This window comes from Coprinopsis cinerea, assembly GCF_000182895.1.
Source record: "Coprinopsis cinerea okayama7#130 chromosome 5 map unlocalized cont3.5, whole genome shotgun sequence".
NCBI classification, from domain to species: domain Eukaryota; kingdom Fungi; phylum Basidiomycota; class Agaricomycetes; order Agaricales; family Psathyrellaceae; genus Coprinopsis; species Coprinopsis cinerea.
In genome coordinates, this window is record NW_003307540.1 from 637,428 (window position 1) to 661,779 (window position 24,352).

At 51.2% G+C, this 24,352-nt stretch overlaps 10 protein-coding genes across 10 annotated transcripts; 3 read left to right on the top strand and 7 right to left on the bottom strand.

Annotated features, from left to right (window-relative positions):
• Positions 1-283: 283 nt before the first annotated feature.
• Positions 284-370, top strand: CC1G_08185 (fungal mating-type pheromone; the record flags this gene model as incomplete). Its single annotated transcript, XM_001839266.2, has 1 exon — positions 284-370. One exon carries the CDS (start codon positions 284-286, stop codon positions 368-370), a length of 87 nt encoding a protein of 28 aa, XP_001839318.2.
• Positions 371-813: 443 nt separating this feature from the next.
• On the bottom strand, positions 814-2,202 carry CC1G_08184 (hypothetical protein; the record flags this gene model as incomplete). The annotated part of the gene is made up of 1 exon (XM_001839265.1): positions 814-2,202. One exon carries the CDS (start codon positions 2,200-2,202, stop codon positions 814-816), a length of 1,389 nt encoding a protein of 462 aa, XP_001839317.1.
• Positions 2,203-2,582: 380 nt separating this feature from the next.
• On the bottom strand, positions 2,583-5,818 carry CC1G_14554 (hypothetical protein; the record flags this gene model as incomplete). The annotated part of the gene is made up of 10 exons (XM_002911076.1): positions 2,583-2,772; positions 2,834-3,054; positions 3,114-4,120; positions 4,175-4,338; positions 4,396-4,484; positions 4,540-4,658; positions 4,720-4,802; positions 4,860-4,936; positions 4,999-5,202; positions 5,282-5,818. 10 exons carry the CDS (start codon positions 5,816-5,818, stop codon positions 2,583-2,585), a joined length of 2,691 nt encoding a protein of 896 aa, XP_002911122.1.
• A 1,125-nt stretch (positions 5,819-6,943) lies between these two features.
• Positions 6,944-9,309, bottom strand: CC1G_14555 (hypothetical protein; the record flags this gene model as incomplete). Its single annotated transcript, XM_002911077.1, has 3 exons — positions 6,944-7,919; positions 7,987-8,084; positions 8,155-9,309. 3 exons carry the CDS (start codon positions 9,307-9,309, stop codon positions 6,944-6,946), a joined length of 2,229 nt encoding a protein of 742 aa, XP_002911123.1.
• Positions 9,310-11,559: 2,250 nt separating this feature from the next.
• CC1G_14556 (hypothetical protein) lies at positions 11,560-12,484 on the top strand (the record flags this gene model as incomplete). Its single annotated transcript, XM_002911078.1, has 4 exons — positions 11,560-11,666; positions 11,724-11,763; positions 11,839-12,026; positions 12,061-12,484. The coding sequence occupies 4 exons, from the start codon at positions 11,560-11,562 to the stop codon at positions 12,482-12,484; spliced, it is 759 nt and encodes a 252-aa protein (XP_002911124.1).
• A 978-nt stretch (positions 12,485-13,462) lies between these two features.
• CC1G_08182 (hypothetical protein) lies at positions 13,463-14,440 on the top strand (the record flags this gene model as incomplete). The annotated part of the gene is made up of 5 exons (XM_001839263.1): positions 13,463-13,615; positions 13,672-13,836; positions 13,906-13,966; positions 14,018-14,184; positions 14,252-14,440. 5 exons carry the CDS (start codon positions 13,463-13,465, stop codon positions 14,438-14,440), a joined length of 735 nt encoding a protein of 244 aa, XP_001839315.1.
• Positions 14,441-16,160: 1,720 nt separating this feature from the next.
• Positions 16,161-16,557, bottom strand: CC1G_14557 (hypothetical protein; the record flags this gene model as incomplete). Its single annotated transcript, XM_002911079.1, has 2 exons — positions 16,161-16,278; positions 16,328-16,557. 2 exons carry the CDS (start codon positions 16,555-16,557, stop codon positions 16,161-16,163), a joined length of 348 nt encoding a protein of 115 aa, XP_002911125.1.
• A 2,002-nt stretch (positions 16,558-18,559) lies between these two features.
• On the bottom strand, positions 18,560-19,174 carry CC1G_13030 (hypothetical protein; the record flags this gene model as incomplete). The annotated part of the gene is made up of 1 exon (XM_001841235.2): positions 18,560-19,174. One exon carries the CDS (start codon positions 19,172-19,174, stop codon positions 18,560-18,562), a length of 615 nt encoding a protein of 204 aa, XP_001841287.2.
• Positions 19,175-20,315: 1,141 nt separating this feature from the next.
• Positions 20,316-20,961, bottom strand: CC1G_13029 (hypothetical protein; the record flags this gene model as incomplete). Its single annotated transcript, XM_001841234.1, has 5 exons — positions 20,316-20,536; positions 20,584-20,604; positions 20,655-20,729; positions 20,785-20,886; positions 20,937-20,961. The coding sequence occupies 5 exons, from the start codon at positions 20,959-20,961 to the stop codon at positions 20,316-20,318; spliced, it is 444 nt and encodes a 147-aa protein (XP_001841286.1).
• A 710-nt stretch (positions 20,962-21,671) lies between these two features.
• Positions 21,672-23,585, bottom strand: CC1G_13028 (hypothetical protein; the record flags this gene model as incomplete). Its single annotated transcript, XM_001841233.2, has 5 exons — positions 21,672-21,722; positions 21,992-22,130; positions 22,336-22,812; positions 22,921-23,219; positions 23,364-23,585. 5 exons carry the CDS (start codon positions 23,583-23,585, stop codon positions 21,672-21,674), a joined length of 1,188 nt encoding a protein of 395 aa, XP_001841285.2.
• Between the last annotated feature and the right edge of the window lie 767 nt (positions 23,586-24,352).

Below are 24,352 nucleotides of genomic sequence, written 5' to 3' on the forward strand. Positions count from 1 at the left end.
GCTTCCAAATTAAGCGCTGGCAGAGGCGGGACAATTGAAGGCCCGCATCCGAACGCCGATCGACCTCAAAGGCATCGTATATCCGTCCATCCTGATTTCTCAGTAGCTCCACCTCACAAAAAGGCGATAATAGTGCCCCGTCTTTGCCTATTGTCCGTTCTTGTATGAGATCGGGTGAGCACGAAAATCGACGACAGGTGCATGGGCCCTCCGAAAGGTATAAAACCCAGCGCGGACTCTCCTGATTTCCTCACTGTTCCACAGTACCAAACACACATCAGCAATGGACTCCTTCACCACCATCAACATCCCCACCAACTTCGAGACTGGCGGCGGCTCCGGCAACGGTGCCTACTGCGTCATCGCCTAAATGGTGTCCCTACCCTGCGCTGCTTATGTGCAGCGTACGGTCTCCGTTGCTTGATGAATAGGTATGTTTCTTGCTTATAGTATATTCGGATTTGTTCTGACAGTCACGGTTGTAGGAATGCTCGTGCCTTTTCGTCGCAATCGCCGAGGCCTCTTCCAGCCCTGTTCCCCAACTTCTCTAAACCTATGTGTTCAAGTTGGAAATAGGCTACATAATAAATCTTTTTGCGCGCAAACATATTCTGGTGTCAATCGTGACTTGAGCGAAGTGTAAGCATCTCATAGAAAAGCTGCATCGGGTGCTTATAGCTTGCTCTTTAACTGAACTTCGGATCGAACGTATAACGGTAAGCTGTCGATGGTTATTAAATAATTCATTCATCTCAACTTCTAAGTCTAAGGTAGATCTAGCTTTGGATTTGATACAGGATATACGGGAAAGGTCTATGCGTTGCGACTGTAAATTGTATATGGAGAGCCGCCACCCTCATTGCATCGCAAGAGAACTTTCTCCAAGCGTGCGTAGGCACCCCCGCTCAGCCTCCTACAGTCATCCACGAGGTGATAAAAATCCTCAACTCGGAGCCACCTCCTTGGAGGAGCTTCACAACCCAGAGGAGACTGAACGCAGACGTCCAGAGACTCCAAGGAAGGGAGGACCGGTTCCGCCGACGTATCAGATATCTCGGCGAGTTCAGAGATAAACCATGGGTCGTCTGAATCGCTGTTAGGGTTCCATTCGAGACCGATCCGCAGGTTAGTGAGACTAGGCAAGCCTACCAGCAAGTCGGCGACCATCTGGCTTTCAAGTCTGCACCCCTTGAAGGAAAGGTTCTTGATGGCGCACCTGGACCGGTCGGTCATCCTCTGGATATCAAGGACAACAGAATTGCTTTGTTGCGTGCAGGTCTCGTCAGTCAAACTCAGAGAGGCCAGCGACGGGCAATTCAAGTTTCCCAATAGGTAAGATAGTAACCCGATAGCACCGTTTATCGTAAGGCTCTCCAGGGATTGATGTGGTGGGAGTTTAGCGAAGGGCTCTCCAGCGTCGTCCCGAGTAGAGCACATCGGTAGCCTAAAAGTCAAGTCCAACGATTTGAGCTGTGGAGCGCGACAGATTAGCTCCTGCAGAAATGTAGCTCTCGGTTCGACCTCCAAGATAACACCAGTCACTTCCAAGTTCATACGCTTCAAACTCGGGGTGCACCACTCGATCACCTGTGTGATGTTGTCAGTTGCGCCAAAGGTGACAGCTAGAGACTCGACGTTGGGGAAGACAGTCGAAAGCGGCCAAGAACGAGGTTGAAGCAGTCCATAGTTGCAATCGATCACGAGTTTCTTCAAGTTGGTGAACGGTCTGCAAGAGACCTGTTGGATATTCCCGAGCGCTTCAGTGAGAAAAGAGTTGAGCCAGAACTCCCTGGCGTGCCCGAAGCCAGCACTAGAATGATCCTCAGCAAACCGGAACGTAAGCTCTTCCCAGCGCTCAGCGCGAGCGAGGAGGAACTTTGTCAGTGCTGGCATGCCAATCGGGTAATTCGCCTGGATGTCGACACAGAGCTTCAGAGGAAGAGCACCGTCCACTTTCATGGTATCTTCAACAACCTCGATAATCTCGTTCATGTCATAGAGGGAGCATGCGTCGGCAGAGATTTGGAGGGATGACCAGAGCCTAGGATCGTTATGGATGATTGTATGGAACCGCTCGGAAACGGAAGCGAGAGCCATCAATTCAGCAAAGTTTGCGAATCCACCGACGGCGAATCGGAAAGTTGCGCAAAGGACCTCAGGTGGGAGGGTCGAGAGAGTCGTCGGACAAGCGATTTTCGGCATTGCAATGCAGAGTCGAGACTATTGGGCAGTGCTTGGTGGTTAACAGAGTGGGTTGAGAGAGAGAGAAATCTAATTGTTCATTCAGTGTGTCATCGAGCACCAGTTATATACCTTCCAGGGCAGCATCAAAGCTCCTTTCAAAATGTCAAAGCGTTGGTTTAGGCATCGTGTGGGGAATCCGACATACCGTACCTCCGCCATCCTCCGGCCCGCCACGAGTGTTCGTACGCTTTGACACCCCGAGAAGGCCCAACCTCGAAATACCCGCGACTCGCAGATCGACTCCTCGAAAGAACAAAAAACAATTAGCAACAAGTAAAATACAAATCAACTTGAATAAAATACGAATAAAAAACTTACAGGTTCACGCTTGCATTACTTCAACAAATCCAATCCTTCCCCCGAGTAAAGGTTTGCTTCGTCTTTGGCACTTGTGGTCCCTCCGGTATGGCCCTCGGCTTGTGTGTGATCACGAAACGCGGCTGCTGAGGTGGGATATTCTGCTCCTCGAACCAGAGAGTTCCTTTAGCTTCTGCCGCATTGACCTGTTCATCCGTTTTCCCGTGGATTCTGCAGAGACCAATGCCAGTAAGGGGTACAGGACGAAAGAAGACAGGAGAAAAGAACGCACGTTTTCAAATGCTCCTTCATCTCATCCTCAGTCATAAGACCATGCTCGTCCTTTCCTCCCCAACACAAAAGGCACTTGACGTCCCGCCTGGAGGGAACCTCAACATCCCTGATAAGGTGCTCCAACCACTCCCTACGCTTGACAGTTTTCTCATCTTCATCCGAGATGCGCTCCCACTGCACGGAACGAGGGTCCAAATGCGCAGCTAACGCGTGATTGACCTAACAAAAAGCAGGCCGCTTGAGTTGAAGACTGGAGAAGAGATAGAAAGGACACATACCGCGTTCCTCCAAGTATACACTTTGAAGCTCCTCTCCCCATCGCATCTATTCCCAAACGAACACTTCAAGCATACCACCCTCGGATTCTCCTTGTCCATCATCGACGTCGTGGTATCAGCCCAATGGAACCCACAAGCCGTCAAAATATTCTTCACCACCATCGATGCCGCTTTGCTAAACATCATCGACTCTAGGTTGAACGGAGTCCTCTTCAGTTTCCTGCGTTCATGAACCGCATACCCCGTCGGTTGTTGAGAGGGCGTAAGGTCCGGCCCAGAAAAGATATGGGGAGTAAAGAGATGCTCATCCCACCGAACCTTCTTCTCGTCGTATGTCTGTTTTCCGAACCGGGCACACCCATGCTCGAGGATATCGGGGAACCAAAGACACGTATGGCGGTTCTTCTTGTCAGAGTAAAACTGCTCCATTCGCAGATCCGGGTCATGAGCATGCGCAAAGTAGAAGTGTCGGTCGCTATAGGTGTGTTTGCACTCGAAGACGCAGATGGCGAGCGAGATGCAGTGGACCTGGGTGTCGATATTCATTCTGTACAATCCGAACAGGTCATCGAATGGACTTATTTCGAGGAACTTCGTGACGAGTCCAAGTTGCCAAGAACCAATACTGGAGCGGAGTGCTTGAAGCTTGTTCTTGTCCTCGAAAAAAGTCGGCAGAGGGTCCTCGCTGGGTCTCCAATTGCTGTAAAAGGTATCTGCAATGGACCTGAACGGGCCATCCCATTCCTCTTTCTCCTCCTCGGTAGGGGGGGTCCAGTCGATTACCTCCTCCACACACGACATCTCCAAGACGTCTGCGATGCTTGGTGATAGACTGACACCAGGGCGATACCTTTTGACAATTTCAGGCGAAGTCCTCCATTGGAGCCATTTCTCTGCGAACTGGCGGCGTCGTTCGGCTTTTTGGAGGCTTCGGTCGTTGGCCTCACGGTGGGGCCGAATTCCCTCCATGTACTTGACCATGACAGCTTTCACCCGGTTGTTCCAGACTGGAGGGCCCGTCAGCGTAAGCACTTCAAAAATGATCACAGGAGCGCACTCACCTCGTTCACTGAGAGGTTTCGAAATCTTGATTTCAGGATGCCAGTTGAACCTCAAGACCGAATGTGGAATTGGGGCAGCAAGCTTCCCCGGCGTCATATTTTCCAATGCGAACAGAAACTCGAACTCTTGTTCGAAGCCTAGTTCCTTCAGCTTTTCCATGATACTAGTAGAGCGCCCCCGTTTAGAACAGCTCGAGGGTTGGGAGGAGTAAGAAACTTACAAGTCTTTCCGGTCTAGGTGCACCTTGTTAAGCTCGACTCGTCGTATTTTCTCTTGTTTCGCTGTCCACCGAGCGCAGAGGCTGGCGTGCTATCGTAGATTGCGTTGAGTAAACCGGGCCGTACTGTGAACAAACAACGCCCACCTTGCGCAATTCCTTCACCTCCTGCTTTCGCTGCTCCACGAACGCGTCCCTGTCTCCTTCCATCGCTTCCAGCTCTTTCACAAACGCATTCTTTGCAGAGATGAGGCACCATTTTCCCACTGTAGAAAGAGGGTCCACAGATCAGACAAAAACATGTTAGAGATGGACGTGGGAACGTACTTTTGCGGAATTGGAAAGGAACACAGACTCTGATCAGTTTGTCGATCTTCTTCTCAAGGTCTAGTTGGTCCTCGTTCATGAGTCTATACCTAATCAATTTACCATTCCAAATGTCATGAGACAGACGAAGGAGGACTCACAAAACCTTGGCGCATTTATCGCATAACCTCGTCCTCAGCATCCACTCCACACTTCGAACGTTCTTCGTCTTACAGTTCTGTCGAAAGTACGGATCAATATTTACTCAATAAAACGCATATATCCAGTGCGCAGACTTACATGACAATACGCTTCGTATACCAATGAAGCCCAGGCCGGCGGAGACATATCACCAGGACACGGCGGGACCTCATTCTCCTCTTCCTGCACTTCAAGTACACGTTTCCATACACCAACCGCGTTCTTAGAAAGGATCCTCCGTCGGATATCTTTCGTCGTTCGCGAGAGGTGGAGGAGGTCTTGGGGCGTCAGGTGGCTGAATATCTAGAAGAGCCAAGGTAATTAGCGTTTGAGTAAGCGAGCGCGCCTTTCGACGGATTTGAGAGAGGAGAAAGGTGCGCACCTCGTAGATAACGTCCAAGGGCAAATCCACCAAACCCGCCAACTTGCCCATCCTCCTACGCGGTTTAGCGACGCGTCCCGACGCGTCGGTAACGCCCTCCTTAACGACTTTCTCCCCGCCCTTCTTCTTATCTCCATTATCATCGCCATCCTCCTTTTTGACGCGTCTCGCACTTGTATTCGATTTTCCGCTTCGACTCAAACGCGAACCCGAAGCGGTGGACCCGCCCATCCGAACACGCTGCAGCGCCTCCCGCCCATTGCATGCCGTAATTTTCAGCTTCTTTTTAGGCGGTTCGTCGGTGTCGGCGTCGGTCCTATCCAGATTTTGCGCGTTTTGTGAGACTACGTCGGAGTGGCTCAAACTGACGGGCGGGGTGGTCTCGCTGACTGTGGTTACGGGACCGCTCGGCGCGTCCGATGAGGACTCGACGGCGGGCGTGTCGGGTCCAACGGCGGACTCGTTCGAACTGGGAAATGGGGAGGAGGACGAAGAGTTGAAATCGCCCTCTGAATTAGATTGCGATTGTGTCGACATGATGTTCCAAATGACGGTCTACAAGATAGTTAGCTGCGCGTCACGCCTGGATAATAATACATATTAGAAACGCGTTGTAAGTCGTGTGTCCAGGCAAGGACGTACCTCTAGTCGCTTTAATTAGCTTTTCCGTAAAAGTCCTGCAAGAGTGAGATGGCAAAATCGAGTTCAGAGCTTCTGGCGTCGCGTCGTGTCAGGTTGCGCTGCAAGAAAAAAGAATCAGATGGAACTTTGGTCGCCTGCGTACCTTGGCGGGGAGATCCCCGTGATGCTATGTATCCCGCCGGTTCCTGATCATCCGAACCCCTATTTACTACCTACTTACCAGGCCTACGTAGCTGCAAGTGCGATTGGGGGCGAGAGAAATACGGAGAAAGGAATATGGAGAGAGAAACTTGATTCTATTTCTACGTGTACACAGGACTGTAAAGAAAAAACCATTCGATCGACATCTTTGAGAACCAGAAGAAAAAAGAGAAGGAAAGGAAAACGCGATAGCGAGAACGTAAAAAACAACAAAACCAAGAAGCTGTCTGGGGAAGGTGGGACAAGAAAGTCGGACGGAAAGAAAGGAAGGAAAAAGAAAGGGGCACCGGAAAAAAGGAAGTAGAGAGGTAGAGAAGTAGAGCGTAGAAAGTACATACATAGAGTAAGAGTAAGTAAAAAGTAACTAAAGTTCATTACGACTGCGTAACCATAGGACAGCAGGAACGTGCAGCCCTGCCTTGAACAAGTACAGTTGAATAGTCCGATTGCAGTGAGGTCTGCAGTAACGAGGAAAAAGGGAAGAAAAGGGAGAGTGAGAGGAGAAACGGAGCATCTATGTAGGAAGGAGGCTGTTACACTAATTATACTTGAATTGCTGAACTGGAATAACCGATCCGCGCGTCTGCTTTGCTTCAAGTTCTTTATCCTGTATCTTCGTTGCTATATTCTGATCATTGTCGTGAAAACACATGCATGCATGAAGGAGGTTGTTCGTGGTGCAAAAGAAAGGAAAACTCCAGTGGAAAGTGGAAAACTGAACTGTAGGGCGGACGAGGAACTGAAAATCAAAAAAAGAGGGCGAAAGGAACTGGTAAGGGCGAGCAAGGTCCATCAAGTAGACATTGAAGGGGGCTGGAGTTATGGACTAGAAGGATCCACGTCCATACCCACATCCCGATCTTCCGAACGTCGACCAACTTCCGGTGTCCTCTCGTTTCCCCTTTCTCTCCCTTCTCCCTCTCCCCCACCACTCCCCTCTCCCTCTCCCCGGACTTCACTCCCTCCAACACCCCCTTCCTCATCCCCACCACCCATCATACTCCCCATACTCTCCCTCCTCCCCCTCACATACGCCTTCCTAGGTCTCACAGTAGGCTCATCACTCGTCGTACTCCCACTCGCATCCGTCTCACCCGCATCCGTCTCCCCCTCCGTTTCCGTCTCCGTCTCGGTCCCAGTATCAAACCCACTCCCACTCTCAGTCCCAGTTTCAAACCCACGCTCAGAATACGAGTGGTCGTCGTCTTCGTCGTCGGAAGAAGCGTCGTAGTGGGAGAACTCGCCTTGGCGTTGGTGATGTTGGAATGAGTGGGGATGGTGACCGTTCGTAAGGGTCGGACGGTGGGCTTGTGCTCCAAACTTGGGGGTTTGCACTCCCTTCGGCTGTGCTAGACTTGAACTCGAGGAGGGCTGATGGGACGAGGATGACGCGGGTGGAGGAGGAAGCGGAACGTGCGTATGTCTGCTCTCCACTACCCCGTCCTGACTACCCCTCGCCATAGACGGTGGCTGAGGCTGCGTTACAAATACCGGATTCGACGACGTCGAGGCAACGGCAGCATTTCTTCCACCTGCATAAGAATACTGATGGGACTGCGAACTCGTCGAACTCGAATGCGATGGATGGTGGTGGGAATGGGTACCATTCAAACGTTTCTCTTTGTTGCCATCCTTCTCTCCTTTCCCATCTCTAGACACTGTGCTCCCACTGCTCCCCGAACGTTTGTGATAAGAGGATCCGTTCAAACTACCTGCCTCCCCTAAACTCCTCTCCATCCGGAGGACGATAGGATTTGACTGGCTTTTAGAGAATAGGATGAGCTGCTCGGCGTATCTGTTGGAGTCCCAGCGTCAGATATGGACGGAGCAAAGCAGAAAGGTTCAAGGGGCGCATTACTCACCTCTGCATCTCAGCTCCACTAATCACAAGCCTGAAGTCATTAAGGAGTAGGAACTGCAATTCAAGTTGGTTAAGCTCATGAAGAGGCAAACCTCCAACCTAAACAGCAAAAGAGGATTTGTAAGCTTCCCGAACGATAAACCAAGTGCTGGGAGTAGAAAAAACGTACCTTTGCATATCGTCCATTGGTGTAAAACACGTCACTGAAAAACTTGCTCGCAACCGTTACACCAGCAATGACAAGCCGATGAATGTTGTAGCTGTCGATCACAAAGGAGCGCTGGGGTCTTCTCCTCTTCGCTCGTTTCCTGGGAGGCGCAACAGCAGACGCAGAGAGGTCCGTATCCACATCCATCTTCGTCGATGAATCTCCAGTCACTGAGCCGCCTCTCATCTCAACATCCCTGTCCCCTTCATCCCCAATCCCATGTGTCCCCACAGACCCAAACTCATCCTCTGCATCTTCGTCTATATCCCCTTCAATCTCCCCACTCAGTCTCGCCATTCTGTCAAAGTATACGAGCAAGCTGAGGAACACATGGTTAGTCGTTGGACAGTACTTGAGTATCCGTAGGAGGTAGGCTTCTAGGGAGATGGAGGGGATGTTTCGGGCGTGGAAAGTTAGTGTTGAGGTGGGTGTTGAGAGGGCGGTGCGGGAGGCTGTTGTTAGGGTGTACCAGATGGGAGGATGCTGACGCTGGTTGTGGTGGGTCGCAGACGAAGACGACGGCGTTGAAGGGTGTGAGGAGGACGAAGAGTGCGGGAACGAAGAGGAGCGGGGAGAGCGGTTCGTTGATGGCGGATGTGGAGAGGTTGGGGAGGATGAAGACGAGGAGGACGAGGAGGACGTGAGAGCATCGTTTGTGGCTGCTATCTGTGTCAGCAACGAAGCCAGTAACTTTAACAAATCAGTTGAGGAGTAAGCTGAGATGTCGTAAGATGTTGAGGAGCTCGAGGGGGTGGGCGACGGAGAGGGTGCGGGTGGGCCAGCCGACGTTGTAGACGATGAAGAAGAGACATTTGACGTTGTTGCCGATGATGAAGACGCATGTGCCGGCGCTTGATTTTGGATGGGATCACTGTGTCTTGAAGACGAGGTCGAAGCTCGCGACGACGGTGGGCCCGGGTAGGCGAACTGGACGGCTGGCCTGTGTCTTGATGTTGTGGATGATGATGGTGAATGGCCGGTTGACGTTGAGGCCGATGGGGTGGAGGATGAGGAAGAGTAGGCGGGTGTGTGCATGGAAGTCGAGGAAGAAGAGCGGAAAGCACCGCCGGATGATGGTTTTCGATGGACTATCGGTAAATGCTTGGCACCGTTCATCGCGGCCGACGCGGCGGAAGACGATGACGACGTTGCAGACGACGACGAGGACGGACTATGCGCACTGCTGCCTGACGGATGCACAAACGCAAGCATCGTACTGCGGGCCAACTACTATTTCAAAAATTCTCTTTTTTTCTGCTGGATAATGTGGTCTTTAAATTGTGGACATGGAACAAGACCGCTGTGGCAACGATGCAAAAGCGGTTATTTGAAGTTGGTTTTGTCGGGCAGCGCAGAAAAAGGAAGAGAAGAGGAAAGAAGAGAAAGAAACAGGCTACGAGGTTATCGCCAGAATTAATCGTTGCCGCTTTGCGATCTCCACGCCGAGCCAAGAGTAAACAATAGTTACGTAACTTGTGCACACGTGAGCTGCCCGCCCAATGACGTCGCTCCAACATCCCCGTCGCCGATTCGGATGGGGCTCCATCCAATCCAGCTTGAACGTTGTGCAACCCAGTCTCCCTCGTTCCTCTGTTCTCCTAAACGTTGCTTCCTGACGCGACTGTTGGATCTTTGCATACTCGGCTCTTTGCTGCACTTTATCTCCGCTCCTCGAAAACTCGACAACCAGACCGCAAATCGAACAACGACGACGAACGCATCCCGGACAAGTCACACCTGGCGCAGAGTATTTGAAACCGTGGAACGTGGCTGACTGTGGTCACTGCCCAATAGCTGTTGCGGAAACGTGCGTGGGTCGCCGGGCATGCCAGCCATTTGTACGTTAATGATTGGGTCCAAATATATCACCTCACAATTCGGCTGCCCAAGTTGAAATTACTGATAGCATTTTGGCTCTGCGCCGTAACGGGCTTGTATTCATGCGCACTGTCGTGATGAAGTCTGCCAAAGCCTGCGTCTGGGTGGCCGTACCCAATAATACAGGCTGTCGTACTTCTCTATACATCAGGGGGAAACCACCTTCATTATCGGACTATCAGTGCGCACGTTCGTCTATTCTCTCGTTCTCTAACATCCTGCTTTCACTTTATCGCTCACCCAAGATGCCCCTCAAATAGCGCTTTAGCACCCCTCGGCTCACGCACGTTCCCAACGCTCGAGTTCCCGGTCGTGTGACGGTTCATCTTGGAGAACAGAAGGGCAGAAGCAGAGCTATCGGCGACTTCTTTGCTTCCGTATGGCGTGGCTTTGCGGCATTAGCGTTCCACCGTAACCGCAACCCTATCGTCTCGTATCGTCTGAGCATTTAGGTAGAAGAGCTCAGGTCAACTTCCCCTTCCCTCCTCCAGGCTTCGCCATCTGGAACCGTGACCGCAACACCTGCGGCCTACCACCGACGTTCTTCATAGAGGCAAATTTGCAGCCGCTTCTCGCTCCCAGTTACATCCTTAATCAAGTGGCTCTTCCTCGCCCGACCCTCCTTAGGTTTGTACTCGTGTCTAAACCAATGCTCTTCGCCTGTCGGGTTTCTCCCTGGTCTAACTTCTGGTTGCTCTTTATTTCCGAGCTTGTTTGCCGGACGACTGCGGTAGAAGCTCACTCTGATTCCGCTCATGTTACTTCCACAACCACAAGCTTGCTCTTCCTACGCACGTTCCTCCTGCTCTTGGGTTGCCGTTTAGCTGGTCGTGTGACTAGCCGGTTCTTCCGTCGATGTTTTATATGATAAAGCTGATACCTTGACTATTCAGTAACCGTCTTCTTCACTACGCTCTCTAACCCTGCACTCTGGCTGTTGAAGCTGGCCGGATGGCGCACAACAGTCCCCGACCCCCTTATCTGCTGTTTCCTTCACAGCTGTCACTCCTTGGATTCCTATCGACTTCCATCCATCGATCCAACCTCCGCCCGAATCTTATCTCGGAATTTCGGACTTGTAAAGTCTTACTCGACGATCGATTGGCTCGACACTATCTTCCATGAAAGTTGCTTATCTTCGCTCGAACTTTCATTTTGGTGAATTGGCGCCAACGTTCAACATTCAACGTACAGTACTCTATCCGATAGGGGTGTACTGTGAATGATCTACTCGTTATCGATTTAGTTTGTAGAAGGAGATGACCGTGCCGAGTTGCTGATGTGCCGTTTCCTGTGATGTTCACTGGGGTGTCGCGAGCGCCTTGGATTAAGCGCCCTGATCATGATCTTGGCCACCCGTGGGCATCGACGTCGGTGTTAGCGCTCAGTCTCGTGGAACCACGTGCTCTACACGCATAGATCTAGAAGAGATTCTTGTCAGATACCTTGTAAGTACGTGGCCTCCATTATTTGCTTCTTATCTCCATCATGTCCCGATCTATTCCTTCCTTTGACATCGATAAATCGCAAACCCGGGTTTACAAGGAAATGGATGAATATTTGCAGGATGCAAGGTCGAGCGATATGGTGATTCCGTGAGTTCCTGTGTCGTGGAGAGAGTGGGCGGCTGTTTAATGATAAACATAATGAAGCTTTGTCGTAGGCCCCAAGACTGCCAGTGAGATGCATGAAGTTAGTCGCTGAATGCACCCCGCTCCCCGAGCTTCAATTTCAACTGTTTCAGCACTAACTCGTTGTGCGGAACAGACACCTCTGTTGTCTCTCTTATGCTCAGAGAAGATAACTGAACCATTTCCGGCATTGATTATCGGAGCGATAAGAAGCCTAGGGCAGTGGAGTGATGAAGGGAGAAGAATTATCATCGTCCCAGTTGTTACTCAAGCCAAGTGGAGAACTGGTGTTATCCCGACATTGCTAGAGTTCCTTGACAAGTCGTGAGCAAACTGTCCACTACGTCGATACCTGAAGCTCACTGAACCCTGGACTGTACGACAGCTCGGGTATAGGCTTTCCGGAACAGTCCCTCAGAGCCATATACCTCGACAGATTCTTGCACCGTACTAGTCCTATATGGGAGGCGTCTGCTCTCAATAGGGTTCAAAGAGCAGTGATTCCTATCGACACATGGGGCGATGAATATGGACAAACCTACGACAACAGAGTGCTAGAAAAAAAGGTAGAGGGAACCAAGCAGCACCTGATGAAGTGCGGGTTGGGGGAGATGATGGTGAAACCGGGGTGGCATGTTGCGTCTCTGTATCCATTAACGTCGGAGAAGGCGTGGCAGATTATTGAGTTTGTTTTGAGCGACAAGGACTACGTCTGGGATCCCATCTTCAGATTTCCTCGCGGCTATGTATGGAAGGAGGGAGACGACCTGTCGTTCAAATAGCTGTACCTATTACCCTCTTTCCTCGTAGTACTTCCCTGCGCCTGTGTTCCGGCCTTTACATCTCTGGTCAGTATCCTCCGAGCTGTACATGGATTTCTTCAATACTTGAAACGTTAACGACGCAGCCTCCCATGCGTGAGAGAATATCTTTGTCTGTCACGCAACCACTGTCACCGTGCTCACCGCGTCCAAACAGCGTGTAACCTTTCACTTTGTTTCTTCTCGTCGCTGTCGTCGCCCACGTCCCAGTCACACCTTGGAAACTCAACATATCCTCGAGTTCCGCCGGACTCTCCGACGCATGACCCAACCCAACTTCGTGTTGTCCGTTTCGAAAGCAACTCTGGGCGCTAACTCCAGAGTGGAACGTGCCTGGCAAAGATTGATAATAAGTACCAACCGCCGCGCTCCGAGTCTCTTCCGAGCTCATTGTTGTGCGCCGTGAAACCCGACGCCTAAGTGCCTGTGACGACTTTGTTCACGACGCCGCCCTCGGCAAGCGCAATCCAATGTGGTTTTTTGGCGGCTTTTCGGCCCCCATCGACTAAACTCGGTGTCCCGTCGCACGCTCTTTCGCGGCGGGGCCAAAGACCAAGTTCTGATGGTGTTTGAAACGTCCTAAAGCGTAAAGGCGGGTCCTCCAACCGAGGTTTTCCGGGACGATTGTGGTCTGATCGTATGTACTGTCGTGCGATCCTCTGTAAGGATGGGGATTGGGATTTTCGGCTGTAATTCGGAAGCCCCTAGATCCGAAATGGACAAGGATGAAACGAGTCTAAGCGCCCGGCGCCCATCACTGAACGCTAAGGTGTACATGCGAGGGTGAGACGGAGGCTCGCTACGAGGCCCGTTGGAACTCTCCTCCAAGGATCCAAACACTCGCCAATAAGCTATAAAGGCGCGAGAGGAAAAGCGAGTTAGTGCTCCAGAAGCCTGACTTCCTCATCCCTCTTTTCTTCACGTTCAGGGTTTTCCATCATGCTCGTCTCTTCGCTAGTTTTTGCCGCTTTGTCGCTGCTCCAGGGCGTGCACGGCGCTGCGGTTGCCGCTGAGCCAGAGCCGGAGATTCTGACGATCGACCTCGGCGAGAAGATTGCGAGCATGAACATGACTGCGTTCGAGGAATCTATCGTGAGTGTGATCTCCAATTTATTTCCAATCGACGTCGCTGAACTTTTGATATGTAGGCGCTTGAGTATGGCGAATCAGAGAACACCCTCGAGAAGCGCGCTGAAGTCGTCACCTGCTACAACGTCGGCACGAAGATCGACCGCAAGTATGCCATTATGGCGATTAACGACTTTTGCAACGTCGTGATGGGGAAATACTATTCCAACAACCAGGAATTTGCGGTAAGTCACTACATTATCATTTTGCTTTGTTTGCTAAGTTCTGTATTCTGACATGTTTATACCTCGTAGATCCGATACACATTCGGAAACGAGGTCCCGCAGAGTTTCTTGACGAGTCTCAAACCTATCAGTGCGCATTCTCTGACTGTGCCGTAATTACCAGTGCTCACAAGGATTTCAGATAACTGTGGTGGCTTTACTGTTGATCACAACTGTGGCCGTTTGCTTCGATTGCCTGTCGATCAATGCAACACCGGTGGCGAGAACGGCAAGCAAGGCGGATACATGACCGATCCCTGCGGCACCTGGCGTTCCGACCCTGGCAGATGGCAAAGCGATTGCCCCTGGGTACGCTTTCTCTGCCCCTCCAGACCCGTAATTGTAAGAAAGCTAATAAAGTGTGCGCGTTTTGTAGTGCCGAAACCAGTTCTACCGAGACCTTTCTCGGCCCTGCTCTGTTTTGCCACCTATAGCAGCGGAGACGTGCTATGCCACTGCGATGATCAACGCCCGACAGGCGTGCATTGACAACGGACAGTGCTGCCTTGGATCTGGGCTTGGACCTGAGCACAACAACTGCAACACTGGACCCAACGATTATTGAGAGGGAGGTGGTGTGTGTCGCGAAACTTTGACGATGGATTCCGAGTCGGCGTAACCTGAAATAAGGTCTCGCACCAGTGACCATTTTTTCCCTCGTCATTTGCTTCGGATTTTGTGTATCTTTTGTATGCAATCGTTAATCAACTTTGTATGGTTCGAGTTCTCTGGTTGATTGGGGCAGGGAGGTCTGGGAGAAGGTTCCGACTTCAGCGTTTCATTGTAACGGTTCTTGAATCTTATTTGGATGTCTGCCATTTGTCGCCCGTACGACTCAGGGACACTATCCAAGATCTAAGATTGGCACAAAATGCATACATTGTATAGAAATACAAAGGCTAAACAAGGAACGCTGATCAAACACCGCGTAGTAGGATACAATCAAGGACGATGATGCCCACTCTGGACTTGGAGGCCAAGTTACACATCAAGATCCACGACATACTACTAATAACACCATCTCCGAGGAAGAACTCAATTATCGTGGAATCCAATGTTGCAATTGTCACGGTGAGGACCAAGCCCTGAACCGAGGCAGCAGTATCCATTATCAATGCACGCCTGTTGGGCATTGATGAACGCGATCTGTAAGCATGACTCGACTGCTCCAGACGGCATGCTCCAACAGGGGCGAGCGAGATCTCGATAGAACGTGTCTCTGCACTGTAAATGGCACACAACCGGGTCACCGGTCACTTCGTTAGCTCTCTTCGAGAAAGGTTTACAACAGGGTTTGGAAATTGAACGCACCCAGTTGCAGTCGCTTTGCCAGGTACCTGGGTCGGAACGCCAGGTGCCGCAGGGATCGGTCATGTAGCCGCCCTGCTTGCCGTTCTCGCCGCTGGTGTTGCATGAGAGCATCCGAGTTTTGGAAAGTCCCCGGGACTGCGGGACTCCCGGGGACTCACGTGCTACATCACATAGGCGCTAAGCCGATAATCGACGCGTCGCTCATCGTTGTATACTAGGGCGGGAGAGGCTAGACTGTCCGGGGGCCGGTCCAGGGCCGGTCCGGGCACTTTTTGATGGCCCTGGCCCTGGCCCTGCTTACGAGGGCCGGGGCCGGTCCAGGGTCGGGCCAGGGCCGGGCCGGGTCGGACCCGGTCCACCTAATGTATTTTCCCAGGGTCGCGTTATATTGATTTTTTAGTACAAATCAACTTAAGTCAAAAGAATTCTACGCATTATATACTTTACGAAGCATAGTTTGTGTCAAATTTCGATTTGTGTCACTCTACTAGATACTTGTAACTGGTGCATTCAATGACTAATACAATTCCAGAAGTCAATAAGAGTGTGGTTTCATCCGTAATATGTACTTTTTCTCATTCTGAGATTACTCTAAACTGTTTCTAGAGATCATACCCCCGAAAAGTACTGGAAATAGCATCAAAATATGAAATATTTACAACAGGGCCGGCCCGGGGCCGGCCTGGGTCCGGACCTAGGGCCAGGGCCAACCATCTGCTGGCCCTGGCCCTCTCAAATGAGGGCCGGGGCCGGTCCGTCAACATTTCGGACCTGGCCCCAGAGGGCCGGGCCAGGGCCGACCCCTGGACAGTCTAGGAGAGGCAGGTTTTAGAGTATTTAAAAGGCTATATAACATTCGATAGAGACTGCTACGGCAATATCAACCACTTCATTGTCCAAGCAGAGTCGGTGGCATCCACGCCCAGCGCTGAATCGACGTGATAGGGCGCTCGACAGAAGTGAACTTTAAGGGTTTACAGGATGGTGTCGGCGTCATCACATGCGGTGCGGGCGAGTTTGTGAGCGAGGGCAGGCGGGCCATAGAGGGCGAGGTCTTGCAGTTGGGGATGGTAATCCTGTGTGTTCTGGACACTCTGAATTAGACTTCAGGAACTATTTGTGAATGGAGAGCTACGGTTACAGAAGGGCGCCGTCCTCGACGCCATAGGTGTTGGCGCGAGAGGCGGCGGGGTAGTTCCCTAGTCGATGTTGGCGGGGTGTTGCGAGTTTCTTGTTCGAGGGTGGTGTGCAATCCTCCCGGTCGTGAGGTAGATACGATGAGCGTCCTCGTCCTTGCACCAGCGCGGTGGGCCAGGTTGAGGGAGGTGCAGGGCAGGCGAGATGATGGTATTGCAAACAGCAATCACCCATGGGACCATCGATGGTCACGCCCGCCACCGTCTAGTCTGTCGTCGTCGTCGTTGCTCATTGCTCGACGCGTTGGTGACTCGAGGGAGTTTGGTGGGTCACGCTCAAGTCACGGTGTTTGCTTTCATGTGACTGTCCCGCTCCCGCAGTCTCCCATCATCCCCGGGACTTGGCGGATGTCGTATGTTCTGTGTTGCATTGGTCGACGGGCATGCGAAGAAGACGACCACAGTTGTGATCAACGGTGAAGCCACCGCAGTTATCTGCGATTGCGATCGTTGTGAGCACCGGTAACCGTCCACAGAGTCAGAGAGCACATACTGATAGGTTTGAGACTGGTCAAGAAACTCTGCGGGACTTGGTTGCCGAACGTATAACGGATCTACTCGGAGGCCGATCATAGTAGAGTAGTACTCGTCAGAATACTATCCTCAGCTTGTTACTGAAGTGCAATGAAGTTGGCTTACCGCAAATTCCTGGTTATTGGCATAGTACTTCCCCATGACGACATTGCAGAAACTAGTGGGATGCGGGCCGTTAAACGGCATTTACCGTTGTCCGACTCGCCATTGTCCGATGACTCCTTTCCCGTACGCCCAACCTCCCCTGCCTCCTCCTCCCTCTCAAACTCTACTCGTAGAAGGTCGTACGACCCCTCGGTCAGGGTCCCGGCGTATCCACTGAGTAAATGCCTTCGTAATCATTGTCATTTTGTGTCAGTTCGTCATGCTACCCCCCTTCGAAAAATCCTGCGCACCAAGTCACCGCTGCACAGACAAACGGTATCTCGTATTCTGAGGCGTGCACTGGCATTCGGGTTGTTCGGAACACTACCACAACGCAAGGTCCCTGCATCGCCAACGCCCGAACGTTGTCGTGTCCCATGATACGGAGGAAAGAAGCATTTCCGCCCTGCGGTCGGGGCCAATTAACAGACTTTCTCAACATCCTCGAATCACGGACGTTAAAGTTCCCTGCATGCCTTAATACGAATCCGTGTGTTGCTAAGCGAGGATAGTGTGCCCCACAGCAAGACTTTACCGTGTCACATTCGTTTAAACCGCCCTCCTGACTGATCGACGCTTGACCTGGTATCCCGCCAATCCGGAGCCGATGCGATGACTACCAAGTACGTACCTCACTTCACACAGTGAAATTATTACCCTCGATTCCCAACTCCCTGAAATCGCTGGAGGCCGATTTGTAGCAAATGGAAAAGCGCCCCTACGATTTCACAAACCCCTTGAATGTCCTGCATTGGTTCTGACTAAGCAATGGTTAATTGATCGGAATTATCGGCCGCGAAAAAACCAAATCCGTTTCGATTCTTGTTCCAACCCACTGCGATGACATTGAACTACTCCTATTCACAGTCTGCGGAAAAGTAACGCTACGTTCGATTTACTGTTACAGCGAGAATTGCAGCAAACCGACTTCAAAATCAGCTTGAAAGCGCTGCGATCCAGCAGGCATCCCGCCCTGAGCAATTCCGCTGCCCGAACATTGGTCTCTGACCATGGTCCTCCACGACGACGACGACTGCGACGACCACGATTATCATCTTCGCTGCCCAACTGTCCTTTCCCATCGCTTACATACCACCCATCACCCCATCCACTCGTTTCCGCCCACTCTTCCGCCTCCTTAATCAACGCCCTTTCCCTTTCACCGTTCCAATAAAAAACTCCTATACCCTCTCCTTCTCGGCCCTTTCTAGGAAAGATGGGACAGGCCTTCCCGCATGGAAACGGCCACGACTCGTTGTATTTGTGTACAACTGGAACCGACTTGACTCGTGTGCCTCGCTCCCAACCCCAGCTACCAGTTAACGCCAAATTCGCATGCACGAGCTTAGCGAACAGCAAATATATCCTTGTCGATGTCACGACTATCATGTCCCTGGTGGAATCTGATCCCCCTACCACTTGAAGAACGTGCCCTGTACTTTCCAAAATGCGGAAATAAACCTGCGCCGGATTTCAATCTTCGTTTCAGCATTTGAGAGCTAAACACATACCAAGCGTTTTAACCTCTCCCTGCGCTTCACCCTTCCTTGGATAGTGTAATCGTTCCCTCGCTCCTCTGGGGTCTCCGGCTCTGGAACCATCTCCAGGACCTCCTCGTCAGTCAGGAAGTCGAAATCGGTCTGAACACTGGCTTCCACGACCTTGGAAATCGTCTCCCGAGACTGCCACCCGATGGGCCTCTCCGTCCAAATCCACGAAGGCTTGTTCAGCAGCGCGGTGAACACCTGCAGCTGGCCCTGCGGGACCACTACCGTGAGACGAGGCATCCTGGCGTACTCGTCCTCGTATTCCGTCCCCATGTACATGACCCTTAACGCCGTACTGCCAATAAACCCCCCTTCGCACTTGTCCAAGGCCTTCATGAATGTGTGGAACGTCAAGTCTTGAGCTTTCAAGATAGGGTCCATGGCCATCTTGATCCTCTTCTCGGCTTCGAGTTGAGCGATACAGCGGAGCAAGGAGCTGGAGGCCCCCAGGGTAGGTAAGTGTTTCCATGGTAAAAAGGAGGCGATGTGGTGGAGTAATTCGTGGCATTCGAGGATACGCGCTGTAGCCGTACCTGCCCCGGTCTGGATTGCTTGGTTGTCGGTCATGGGGATTAGCTGGTAACAAAGGTCAGTAAGTGCTACACGCCGTAACCTACTGCCCAGGCATACCTGAAACGTTTTCCAATGCAGAACTCGCCAGGGGAAGATGAAGATTGGGTAGTTTCACCCGAATACTTTATATTCCAAACCCAATGCAGGTAAGTCAACGTTTGCCGTTAATATTTTACAACGGTTTCTGATTCACACCGTGTTCCAATGCTTCCGTCGTTACAATACGGTCCGCGAGCTTGAGATCATGTTCGCTCCATATCCGACACATATCCCCCAGAAATCCTCCTTACAAACGACTGCGTTTCCGATAAAGTCTTTGCCTCCGGCCCCACCGATCCGCCTCACGAGGCTGTTCGTGCGCTGTCTTGAGCCGTACTCGTCCTGGAAGATACTTCATCAACGTTTCAATCTCAATCCAGGAACACTTGGCACTGACCGATCTGGAGAAGAAGACTCGATAGCGATCTTTGTGGTTTAGCGCGGTTCCTCGAGGGAACTCCGAAACCAACACAGATGACTTGTCTAAACAAAACACCTGCCGCCCCTCCGAACCTCGCTTGTGAAGGTAACTGCCGGGGTTCAAGTCGATAGCTTTTGGCCGCTCGCACCCCCGGTCAACCACCACGGGTACAAACATCGGGTCATCTCCGTAGACCGTGTAGACCAAGCACATAACGTAACGGAGGTCGTGTTCCTGCCTCCAACTTTAGCCCGACGACCCTACTTTCGCATTGGTAGAAAGGCATACCGAAGCTAGCTTCAACACCCGTTCCACCATCGCTCTTGTTTCCTGCGTATTTTCTGGCGCGCTCGGTATCAGCATCGTCTCAGTCTTCGGATGGTGTTCTCCTGGAAAACCTGTCATTCCTTTCTGCGATTATAACCCAATGCTAGTTTCCTGAGTCAGTGCACTCGACCGGTGTCCCGAGATGCGATGAAGCGGGCGTGCCTGATAGTCGCTTCTGTTCGCTTCGTATGACTTGGCTAGCGCTCCGCTGACCGGATCTTATAGACGTCATTAGCTGCCCCGCCTCATTTGCGTTCCACGGGCGCTTAATCCAACTTTTCCCAGCTGGGCCTGCAACACATTGATTTGTCGCCCCGCAGGCCTACATTCGAATCAACTATGTATCAACTATTCATCCCTCTCGCTCAAATCATCGTCTGAACCAACGCATTCGGAGTCATCCGACCTGTAAATGATGACATCGTTGAGCTCATCCTCAATAACCCCCTTCGCTTTGTCGCAAACTTCTTTGGCCGCTTCGACGATTTCGGATAGACTTCGCAGGTTATCGTCTACCTCCTTCAGCCTCTCGGTCATGTGCCTCAACCGATCGCGCAAGTTGTTCCTCTCTGCAACAACATCAGACTTTTGCCAACTTGTATTTCGGAAAACCTACTGCGCTTGCCATTCACTTTCGCTGGCATAAGTCTTAGTATCAAGGATTTCTGATTCTTGGGATTAACGTACCCACTCTAGCTTTATTGAGCTTCTTCTGCAACCGGGACAACGCGCGCTTATCGTCTTTGCGCTTGGCTAGGAGCGCTAAACGTAAACCCTGGTCAATCTTTTCAGAGTGACAAGTCTGACATCTACATACCGCGTCCTCCACGAAGAGTCTGGGAGTGTATACTTTCGTCCTCGCTCTCTTCTTTCTTGACACCCGAGCCGAGCTGACTGGCCGACGCCTCTTGAGCACGCGCTATGGAGGTGATTGGATTTCGCTGACATTCGAAGCATGGATCGACTTACTGGCACTCCTTGTGTGCGGCGACATTTGTTCGGAAAGAATGGTGCGAGGTTTGCGGACTTCAAACGATTATCTTAATGCGACTTGATTCATCCAAGTTCATCCTTTTTCTACCTGAATTGGTCTCGTGTCATCATTTGTACATCACCATCGTCGCCTCTCGGTTCCCCGCCTTCCACCACCAGTTTGAGTCGGTTTGACTTACATTCGCCTCCCACCTCGAATTTGGCCCTTCCATGCCGTCATGAAAGAAGACATCCCCAGTGTCAGAAACCACCCTAGCAACAAAATGACCTTGGCCGTGGTAAATCACGCCGAATATCCTAAATTGCTCCCCGGAAGGGATAGTGACGATCCGCTGTATCGTGACTCGACCAACCCCATTAATTTGCATGCACCATATAGATCCCATCGTCCGTTTGTATCTCACTTCTGTTCCACAATTAGGGCATAACCCCTGTGGTCCCGACCGCCGCTCGATTTCCGATTGAATGTTCGGTTCAACCTGGTCGTGCAGAACCATAAATGGAGAGAGGCCCAACTCACCCCGAACTTCTGTCCAGTAATCACAAGAAATGCATTCCAGCGTCGAGCTTCTGACAACACCGCCCAGACCCCAAAGTATTCTTGATAGTGAGCAGATGTCAGATCCCAACGGACCTCGTGGAAAGGCACTAGGGTCATACGCAGAGTCCCAAATCAGATTCCGCCAACGGTCCCTCACACGATTGATGTCTCTATCCGGTTCCGTTGACAATCGAGTCCCCGGGAATTCCGACGATAATAATCTAAATGATCTGCTCAAGGGTGTTAGTTGGTCAGCCCACCGATAGCTGTCCCAGGACCACAGTTGGAATAGGACAAACAGCCATGAGTCAAAGGCACAGCTCCAATTACCGCCGTCCCAAGTGGGTCCCAGGGGGGTCTGGTCTTCGGACCCCCAATAGCGATGTTGATCGGTCCTAGGGCGCTTCCCATCATCCTTTGTGAGCACCCCGGTGGCCTTCCGCTTTTCAGACGACTTCTTCGCAGCAGGTAACAGTTGAGAGTCGCGCACAGGCCTCTGCCATTCATCCTTCCGAGGTTCTGAACGTAAGACTGGATGCCAGTCGGCTTCGACATTGTCTTTTGACCATTTCTTGTACGCGTCGATAGTAGCCCATCTGGTAGGCTTTACGACCTCATCGGGTAACGCCCTTTCATAGCGCAACTCCGTTATTTTATCTAGATAGTTTAACTCCCGGAACTCCCTGCCTCAACCACCCAAATATTCCTCCCTGCATCATGTGTGACGGGAAATCCCGTACTATAATTGTGTCGGCCGCACTTTTACCTCTAGACAAGCACGTATAAATCGCCTGGTGTGACCGACACATGGTAAGGTCGACAACATTGACAGACCTTGTCTTCCCCTGTGACGCATAATCCGTCATTGAGAAGTTTGGAAGAACTGGTATTTGTCTTCTTGATATCTTTGGCGTCTCGCCGTTGGGCAGCTTTGCAGTGACTTGTTGAGTAGTCTTGGTGAGAGGAACCACCATTTCAGGCAGGCCAGGAATTTTTATTCGCTTAGGAGGATTGACAAGGCGAACGAAGAGGGTGTCTAGACTGTTATGTCGAGGGAATCCCTTAATAGGTGTAGACTTCCAGCCCACTACTATGGCTTCCTGGCCTCGCGTTATGCACAGCTCTGTGGCCTCGTTGCTACGCACCATCACGGGCATACCGATACAAAGGGATAACCTGGCTGGTACTTGTTCACTAGTAGAAGGCACTTGATCCCATAATATCACCTGAAGGCGGGGGTCGACTTTGCTCGATCCTACCTCGTCCGATTGAAACTCATCATTCGATTGAGTTTGGCACAGGCTATCCACACTGTAAAAATCGTGTAATTCTTTTCCTGCTTCCTCAGCGAAACGGTGCGTGTTGTGGAAGTTGTATGTATCCTTTTGCACATTTCTGGACGTTATAATGGATACGAACCGAAATTTGGGATCGTCGAGGCTGATATTTGCGTTGTAAGCCGGAATTCTAGTTTTCAGGAAGGCAATATCGTCATTGGTGCATGCCCTGTATCTCAGGTTTTCAAGCGCCATGCGGAACTTCATGTCATCTTCGGTTCCCTCGCGTTGTCTCATGTTTTTCTTCAAAATGACACAGCAGGTGAATTTGCACCAAATAGACTTGCCAATCGTCTCCTGTTGGTCCTCCACTTTTTGTCTGGGGGATTGCTTCAAAGAAACATCGCCGCTGTACAGTGCATGTCCCTTTGTCGGCGGTAGCTGAGCAAAATCTCCCGCGAATATGACATTCAGGCCCCCGAAAGGCTTCTCATGTACGTTCATCGCGTCACAAAGTCTTTCACTGATTCTGCAAACGTCAAGGCAAGACAACATCGAGACTTCGTCAATGAAAATGTAACTCACACCCAGCAATCGCTCTCGCACCTCTTCAACCGCTCGCAGCTCTCCTCGGTTAGACCCCCACTTTCCCGACACGATGGATAGGAAGGAATGGTATGTTGTCCCGCCGATCAATGCAGCTGATGTTCCTGTTGGACCTAGCAACACCAGACGATATGGCTCTCCCCGAGCTTTGAAAAAAGCGATCAATGACTTCAAAACTTGGGTTTTTCCAGTCCCAGCCATGCCCCCCAGGTATTTAAGTAACTGATCCGGTTCAATTAGTGTAGCGTGATTGGCTACAATCCGAAAGCTTCTACTTTGTTCCGCGTTTAAAGAATACGTCAACTCGATGTCCCCCATTACGTCGGACCAGCGGGGGTTATTAGGTTGAAAGGATCTTGAATAATACGGCCCATACACAATCTTGACTTCATTGTGAACGAGGTTGTTCGTCTCGTTTCCCTTGACTTCTTGGTCCTCATCACGTTGTGCCGTTATTCTGGTAAAGCGCTCCTTCCACACATCGAGCCTTCTCCCGTTTGATTAAATCCGACCAATACGCCCCGTTCATAGCACTCCCGATCGATACTGGTTCAACCTCCACCCTTTTGTAAAGTCCCATCTTCCCCTGTTTCCACCCTGCGCCCTGCAGAGCATCTTCAGCTTCACGCCACCTTTTCTCTTGCTCCTTGGTCCACCTACCTTTCACGGCTTTTAGTAAGCCAATACTTCTCATCTTTCACGGTGTTTAACTCTATATCTGCCATGTCAACATCGGATCCTTCAGCTTCTACCTCGTCAACGTCGTCACTCTCCCCGCTGTCGGCTCTTCTCTGCGCATGAAAGTCATCTCTTGCATCATAGCACTCAAATCGCACTCTGAAATTCCTCATTATCTCTCTTTGCCTTTCTGAGAACTTGTGCGATTCGAATGCTTCTGCCCAACTGTCGTTCGCTGTCTTGAGATCGATGCCGGTTCTCCAAGGCTTAAACAGGGCTAACATTGTCAT